The 9,220-nt window shown below is 37.6% G+C and overlaps 1 protein-coding gene across 1 annotated transcript in view; it reads left to right on the plus strand.

Moving 5' to 3' along the window:
- Positions 1-2,486, plus strand: part of LOC150085700 (homeobox protein MSX-1-like) — a 49,997-nt gene extending 47,511 nt beyond the window's left edge. Inside the window, exon 2 of the mRNA XM_090373457.1 lies at positions 1,889-2,486. Within this exon, the coding sequence (XP_090229583.1) occupies positions 1,889-2,349 (461 nt within the window). The 3' untranslated portion in view covers positions 2,350-2,486. The remainder of the gene's footprint in view (positions 1-1,888) is intronic.
- The last annotated feature ends 6,734 nt before the right edge of the window (positions 2,487-9,220 follow it).

The following is a 9,220-nucleotide window of genomic DNA, read 5'->3' on the forward strand; positions in this document are numbered from 1 at the left end:
CTCTCGCACAAGAAAGCTACAGGCATTTTCTGCACCAGCCAAAAAAAAAAAAAAACTAGAGAAGAAAATACAAATTATGGGCTCTTCATGTTGATAACTGTTCAGTTGACCTTTGAATTTCTGAAAACTATCAGCCTCCTCAACTACCATCGGAGGCAACTTGTTCCACTAATCGACAACTCGTTGGCTAAAAGAAAACATTCTACAACCTAGTCTAATCATCTCCTGTAATTTGATTTATGATCTCTACTTCTAGAATTCTTTATAACTTAAAATTCCGCAATGATTTATTTTATTTACCCCTCTGAAAGTCATAAAATCGAAGTCTTTCTTCTTAAGGGCCCACTTTTGTCGATCTCACCATAGTTGGCTGCCTTCGGCCTTTTTCAAAAAGCTCGATGTCTATTTTTCAAATGAGGTTTCCATACTTGGACACAGTATTCCAAGCTGTAGTTGCCCGTGGGTCAAGATATATTTGATATTTTGATATATTTTTTAAGCAAAACAATTGTAACTTTTGATTTTAAGTGTATTATCCGTTGATACATTTAATCTTGAAAATGGCTTCTGGTGAGCTATTTCACGCAAATGCATAATCCATTATTTTATTAGTTTTTGTTGTACATTCTTGGAGATACAAATATTGAAATTATTGTCACATGACCTAAAATTCTGAATGGACAAAAAAAGGTGAAACACGATGTACGTTTACGGATGTTATCCAGGCTTTTAAAATACCTTCAGAAATAATCTTCTTTGATGGTATGATAGATTTATATCTAGTCACGTATATGAAAATCGCACAGAAGATACTTGTAACTTACAGTCCAAATATGTTGACACCTTATTGCCTTGGTTTCACCGGCGTTTATCTTAAACAGTATTTCTTCTGATTGAAATTGATTTCTGCGCGCCATTTATCAATTCATAGTGATGCGTTGTTGAGTTTTAGGCCATATTGAGGCATTATGTATTGGCTGTGTAAGTGTGTGGGTGTTCACGAGGCTTGTTGCGTAATTTTTCGTGTGGAAAATATCGGGAAAAACTTACGGGGATAACACTACTCTCTCAACCTGATTGGCTAAATGCAGCTCCGATTGAAGAGGATTTTAATAATACCCCCAGCAGTCTCTCACGGCTTTTGAACTCAGATGTCTTCAAATAAGTGGCAATTGGCAAAACCACTTTAATCTCAGGAGAATTCTAATGGAGTGTTATCCTGATAAAACCGTGAAGAAATTATTCTTCACTCATTTATACACGTGCCCCATTTAGCAATTTCTCAGTAATATTTCATAATTTGCATTTCCTTTTACTATTTTCATGTTTCAATTTTTTGACTCAAAATCAGAGAGATCTGTCCCTCAAAGTACGCAATTGTCCTCATCAGTTCAAGTCTGTTCTGATCAAAACATTATTTAAAATGCTTTGTGTGAAAAAGTCTGTTAATAACGTACTTTATCGAAATGCTTTGCTGTTAATATATAAAAGGTGTATATGTAGTTATAAAAACGTTTAATATACATTTCGATTTAAGTTAGGTTAGTGTAATAAGGTCAAATGGTTTTGAGAAGGGTTTCTTAATGCAACACGGGAAAGATTTTTCGTTTCAATGGCAGTGTCCAATAAATACGCAGAATTTAACAGCACTCAGTAACCGAGATTCTGATTACTCGAGGCTATCATAGCATTTGTTTAATATAAAAATTTGAAAATCATGTACTCCCACGTACTGTTTACTATTCACCACTCTTTAAATTTATGCGCTTTATCACGCGCTCCTGAAAACTTTATGATGAGATGAGTAATGTTATGAACTTCATAGGCTAGCAGAGTGACGGAGTGATATCTAATATAAATTTTATCTTTCTTTTTTTCTTTCTACCAGAACCTGGAGAGCCCCCGAAGCTGCCCGCCATGAAGTGCCAACTCCGGAAACACAAGAGCAATCGAAAGCCCAGGACGCCGTTCACTACCCAGCAGCTTTTGGCCCTCGAGCGCAAATTCCGTACCAAGCAGTACCTGTCGATTGCCGAGAGAGCCGAGTTCTCCAGTTCCCTGAACCTCACCGAGACGCAGGTAAAGATCTGGTTTCAAAACCGCAGAGCTAAGGAGAAGAGACTAAAGGAAGCGGAGATCGAGAAACTGCGAATGGCGGCGCGTCCAATGATGCCCACTTTCGGTTTCGGACTAGCGGCAGCGTCTCCGTTTCTGCCCAACATCCCTCCGCCTGCGCACCTTGGCTCGATGACGACAACCCGGCCAATGATAGGACCTCTAGTCGCACCCTATCCACTCTACACAAGCTCGCAAATAAACAGTATTCAGCTGACAGCCTGTCCCCAGTGAAATGGACACAGGGGCGAAGCGTACTCGCTCTCAAAGGTAGTTTGTTCCTCTTTTTCACGTTCCGCTCCTCGCTCTGGACAGATTGTTGGCTTCTCGATGGTGTGTATGAATGTGTGTATGTGAGAGAGAGAGAAAGAGAAAAGAAGATTACACGGAACCGGAAGCGACGAGTCCCTCTACCAGTTGTAATTTTGGAAGGCCCAAAAAAAAAAAAAAAAAAAAAAAAAAAAACTGTAAAGAGTGTTTTTGCGCATGCGTCAAGCCATAAGGCTGCGTGTATATACAGTACTGTAGAGATTTTCGCCACCTGCTGTTTATTAGTTGAAGCTGGTTGGACCGATGTATGAGGGCTGATGATCCGTGACAATAAAAATAATTTCTTCTGCTCTCACTCCTCGTTTTATTTCATAAAACTTTCAATACAAATCGGCGGTAACCAACACTGGATTCTGACAACATTTCTTCAATGCTTAGTTGGAATACTAGCTCACGGGATGATCACAAAACAGTAAATTAATATTCAGTGTACCATGTTTCTAACTTCGGGCAGTTCTGAATACAATTTAAACCATAGTACGTGTCTATGGCTATGGATTATTTCCGATTGAAATGTATTTCAATTGGAAGTACAATCGGAAATGTATTTCAATTGGTATTTCAAATAGAAGTCAGATTGTAATCTGACTTCTATTTCAAACTGAAATGATTGGAGTGCATAATATAAGAAAGCGACCGCCAAAATTTGTTAAATGTTTAACAGACGACTTAAAAAAGAAAAGAAATTATCTTGTTATCCTGCGTTTTTCTGTCCTCATTTTTCACATTTCAATCAAGAGAGTGACTAATTTTATTTACCTAATAAAAATTAGAATTCAAAAACCACAACAATACAAAACACAATAATTATTATATACTATAAGTGTATTTAAAAACAGTTATATTATGTAACAAATACCCAAACCAAATTAAACCTCAACCGAATTTTAAATACTATAATCAAACAAAGCTTAATAATTATTGTATACTGAAAATATGTAACGAATTATACGAAATACAAAGGAAATAACGCAGACCTATCAATATTTCAAAATCAACACTTTCATCTATCATTTCGAAAGGTAGAATTGCGCGGATATTGAGTTGAATTTTGAACAGCTTTCTCATTCGCTTGTCGCCTTATTGCTAGTCTAATGTGTACTGCCCTTCATCTTTCTCATATTTGTAAACCTCAAGTGTTTGCAATATAAAGAATAACCTGTCAGACAGTTCAACATCAGAAAATAACTCCTAATAATTCTCCTTTTATCGGTTATAAAACTCCTATATGTAATCTGAAGTCTAATAAGTACGCAGAAATGTCAGTATCACTCATGCGAATCCAGCGATGCATACCAAATCCAGAACTTAAATAAAATAATGCGTTTGTATAAAGTGTTTCCACAATGACTATCGTGTGGGATGGATATTAGTATTTCGTACACGTAAAACATGAATATGTTGCTCTTACTGAAAGCCGAATGTCATTACAGTAGAGTAGATTAACATAACTACAGGTTTATGACAAGCATGCCAACTGGACAATTTGCTGTTGCGAAGATTCGAAACTTTTTCTGATTCAAATATCCTTATAAATCTCCGAATTTCGACATATTCCGCCACTCCTCGTTCTACATGTTCTTTGATATTTAAATATGTCAAATACAGAGCTATTATGAAAGTTGTATGCAAGGAAAGCAAAATCCACAGCTTGCCGTTTCAAATTCCTTTGCCTAATTTGACTTCTTGACAATTTCAGCGTTAGTCAAACTGTTAGTCGAAATCAGTTAATGTTTCCCATGCAAACACAGTGCCATGCGCAGTTCACTACTCAAGCCATTACTCGAATTCCTCCTTTTTAATGATAATTGAAAGATGAAAGGTTGGTGGAACCCACAGCTGGGATGCCAGCGGTAGACTTTTCAGGAATTAGACACGGAATTGTGGTTACTGTAGGGATGCAAGAAAGAAAGATTAAGGAGAAAGTTGTTTAGGCGATTCTTGAGTTCAACCTTGAATGGATAATAATTGGTACAGGAGCATGCTTTCATTCACTTCAGGAGAGAATAGTTTGAAACTAGCCCACACTTAAAATATATTTCCGAAGAACATTTTCACGTAATGTTTCCAGGAAAAAATGAATTACTGAGAGAAATTACTAGCAATGACCACCCTCAACCTTTTTGTTAGCCTGAAATCCATTGAAATAGAATCACCAACATCGCAATAGACTTGTGCCACGAATTAAGTTTAAGATATCGAATAAAATACCTGAAAATAAACGAAACAATTCTCAAAAAATTTTAATGGGCAGGGTTCCAGGGATGTCTTCCAAATTGAGACTGAGACCGAGCCTAAATTAATAGATATATCAGCTTCTATAATGAGATATTATAATGCATAGAATAACAATAAAAATTTAAACGTATAAAGAACTGCGATTGAATAATTTATCTCTTCCACTGTTGATTTCATTCTCTTCAGAAAGCGGACAGGAAAGTTTAAATATCCGTTTCGTAATGGAAATGGGTAATTTAACCATTATGTCAAATAGCCGTTGGCATACGTTGCGCATATGAATCTGTACCGTCAAGCAGTGGAGAATCTTAATTGGCTCTGTTGCAATTTAATTTATTTTGTTTTTAATGTAACTGTCTCATCTTTCACTTTCCTTTCTGCTTCTTTTCCAGTAGCTTGAATTACCTGGTGCAGCTGCACCGTAGAATGTTACACTACTGTCGCCAAGAAAAATATATGGTACTCCCTGAAATGGAACGATTTGCACTGCTTCTGTCGCAATGAAGTTGTTCACACTTGATTTTCTATGTGGTTTTCGTGCAGGAGAAACAAAAGCTCTGTTTCATTACAAAAAAGAAAAAAACTGCCATTTGTTGCACAAGTTTTATGAATTCAGATGTATAAAACAACTCGTTTTGCGTGAGGATATGAACATAATTTAGTATTTTTGCCCAAAATGGGGATCCTAAAAAGTATTTCCAAAAAAGAATTCACATCTCTGTTAAGAAACCCATGGTCAGTATCTTCTAGACTTAACTGTAGTCTCCGCATTCACAGAGAGTTCTCGGTCTGAAACAAGACAAATGTTTAGTTTTTAACATTGCATATAATACTTTCCAATTTAATAAATAAAAATCAAGATACAACACTTACACGAAGAGGATACATATTGGAAGAGCCAAATTTGATCGTTTGTGCCACTGTTCCTTTTTGTTTGAAGACTGTTTTCAAATGGAATAATTCAAAATTCACCTATATTAGTGAATTTTAAATCCAGCTTTTAGATTTCAGCTTCTGTCCAGTAGCAGACAGACTCACCATACTGAAGAACAGCGTACAGCTTCAGTTTGCATAATGCATTCATTTAGCTTTGTGTACACCTTACAGTTACTGCATGTATATTCCAGAAGGTTGCAAACCATTTCAGAAAGCCACTTTACAAACTTTCCAGTGGGCATCATCCGCCATTTGTCGGTCCTGATGGAAGCGTGAGTCATTTTCATCCTTTTTTTTTTTTTTTTTTCCTTCTTCTTTTATACGTATAAAAATGTTGCGGGTGGAATACATCACCCCTTTGTACGAAATATACGGGCGCACGTGCTTATTCAGTTGCATTGAGGAACGGATTGCCAGAGACCTCTGGCTCACCGATATTCGAATATTCATGTCGCATCACTGTGTAGTTTCGTCACGCACATGTTAGCGTTGAACATCCGGCCGTCAATCTCGCAAATTACACAATGCTCATAACAAGCAGTAATACGCCATTGTCGTCATAACCCACAACTTAGTTTTGATAAAACTGATTCTGTAAGTGTGGACAGACAAGTGTAACGTATTTCCTATAAAAGAAGCCATGGACAGAGAAATAGCAGCTGGGTGGTACGATGTTGGTGATCACAGATTGTGGTTATTAAGTTTGAGAAACAGTACTTAGTGGATTCCTTCCTTTTGGCGAGCTGAGTCGTTTCATGTGATAATATATAGTTTTACTCAAACGTGTGCAGTTCAACATATTGAACATTTTATTTGTACACGAGCTGATGCTTTAAAATAACGTGCTTTTAAGATTTTGGAATCCTTAACTTCAACATTTACGTTTTTCTTGAGCTGTCTGAGGAATTTTAAAGATGAGAATCGTATTCAATGATCTTTTGAGAGAGTCATAATCTCCAAAGTGGAGTCTGTTACGCAGTTTGTATATACTAGAAAAGTATGGTTAGAACTCCCCTACTCTCACTCTCCTACAATTGGGAAGAATAGTGATTCTTCCAATGTTTAAGTACAGAGGGAAATTACATTGAAAAGTGACATAAGATTGTATATTCTTAAGTTAATAATTGTCCTGGCGATTGTCTGGATTTGGCCCTGGATAAAGGACGAAGTTTGCAGAAACGTTGTCCAACACGTACAATGTTTTGTATTTAATTTGTTAAGAATATGGCAAAGGAGAAGCAAGAAGGCATCCTCTGACACCCCTATAGTTCTTAAACTGTAAGGCGCGTGCCTTTAGAGGATGTTTGAGGGTTGCTAGGGTAGGGAGCATATTAGAATAAATCCATTTTGCTTCAAAAACTATACAGTTCAAGTACCAATATTAAAATACACGCAATTCGCGAAATGAGATAAAGGCATCTAGTCTAATTTTTTCCATTAAATTCATAAATCCTCCTTAATCCTTGGACATCTAATGAGCTGTGATTTGGAATGGCTAAAAAAGTGGACTCCACTTGGGAGACTTTTTAACAGTTTGTCCTTCCTCTAAATAATCTTGATCTTCCAAATATGAGCGAGTCGGGGAAACCTTTCTTGCAAACTATAGGGAGTCTGATATACCTGAAGAAAATCATTAATATCCTACTAAATAAGGCCACGGTGAGATCAGACGGATTTACAAAATTTTTGCACGTTTATCCTTGTTCTGACCTTGTTCTGCTTCTCTTTAACCAGATCTTGAGAGAGGCAACCATACCAAGGATACGGAACTAATACTGTATGATGTACTGTACCAATGTCCAAATTGAAGGATCGAAAAAAAATGACTTAAGATGCTGAACTCAGATCAACACTTCAGATCCATATACTGCACTCACATTACGCTATTTAAAAAGGCAATACAGTCCGATCGTGCTCAGAACTCCCTCTAACGCAGCTCTCCACTTGCGCACAGTAGATTCACCACCAACTTACTTGGATACCTTGCTATGAATTTAATATGAGCTCAGTAGTAAAACACAACTGGACATCATTTTCCTGGATGTAAAAGCTGATTCTAGTAGTTTGGCAATATCTGCTATGCTTCATATGCTCAAAAGATATAATAAAGATGGGAAACTACTGGACATTTTAGGCGGTCATTAGGACTACGCACCTTTTAGTCATGTATAAAAATCCCCAGGCATCATACACGGTTACTATAGAGGTGTACCCCAGAGAGAGAGAGAGTGGAGAATCCTATCGGACATTCTCTTTGCGGCGGCATTGGAACCTTTCTTGGCAATATCTTCGAACATCATTTCGTACGCAAACAACATTAAATTCTTCATAACCTCATGTGACACTGAACAAACTCCATGTCTGCTCGGATAGCTCAGTGATAACCTCCCCACACCGGGTGGAAAAGGCCCAGGTTGGAATCCTGTCGATGGCGCGAGGAACTTTAATGGACTTTTTTCGTTCCAGGGCTGAGTTAGTCGGCCTCAGGAGAAAAACACACGAAATTAGCAGACATAAGACACACAACACGGCAGATGAATTTAATTATTCGGGTGGCCTAAAAATAATAATGAACAAACTCCATACTTACAGGAAAAGGCAAATCAAATACAGATGCTTCAAAATTACTTAACATCAGTGGTCTTGAGCTTAACTCAATCAAATCAGCATTATTTACAAAAAAAAAAAAAAAAAAAAGAAAAGAAAGAAAAACACAGAGATAGCCAAATAGGCGGCATCCTAGTCAAGGTTTTCTCCCAGAAGGACCCAGGCCTTACATGGGCCCGTGTAGGACTTTGACAGTGTGAAGAACAAGACATACGCAGCTATACGGACGATTAGGTATGAGCTAGGGTGTAAGAGATCCTGCCCAATTACACAGTACATAAAATATGCCTCATTCGGATCCATATCTCTCTCTGCTTCTGTTATTTGGACCTCAACTCCTCAAGCACAGCTTAGCAGATATTGTGGGCCGAATATTGGATCATGAGATAGATCAACCGGCTAAATGGTCGTCAGTATCCCAAGATCGCTCCTCCATCCCAACCTCGGCCTAAACCCATGGAAAATACAGGTCGCAACAGCAAATGTGCAACTGCTGGCAAAACTTATCGCACGAAAGATAAGACGTCCCGTCGATTCCAAATATCATTAGCTGCCCTAACTTAGAGCCGGGAACGACTTCGCGAGGGATTTTCGCTGCGGACTACCGTCAACAATTTAATGTGCAGGAACATGTTTCCATCTAACACAACAGTTCTATGTACAGCTCATAGATCCTTACAAATTTATGACGATATCAGCTACAGGAATCACGCACTGAAGAACACCTTCCAGTTCATTGATATATTTTAGCACAACACTATCTATCTCTAAGATGGACAGATTACACTTAATTGTGAGGGCCAGCTTTTCATAAACATTTAGAACCCTCCTGAGAAATTACCACTATTAAAGGCATGAGGAAGCATTCAATGTGCTTTCAGAAGAGGTGTTATTGTAAATGCCATATAGACATTCTGTAAAACTGTATGTAATCCTACCCTGAAATTTTAACTGTAAATAACTATATATGTTTTTCTGGTGATAGCAAGAGATT

Source organism: Mastigoproctus giganteus, chromosome 5, assembly GCF_048544385.1.
Source record: "Mastigoproctus giganteus isolate SK-2022 chromosome 5, ASM4854438v1, whole genome shotgun sequence".
NCBI classification, from domain to species: Eukaryota; Metazoa; Arthropoda; class Arachnida; order Uropygi; family Thelyphonidae; genus Mastigoproctus; species Mastigoproctus giganteus.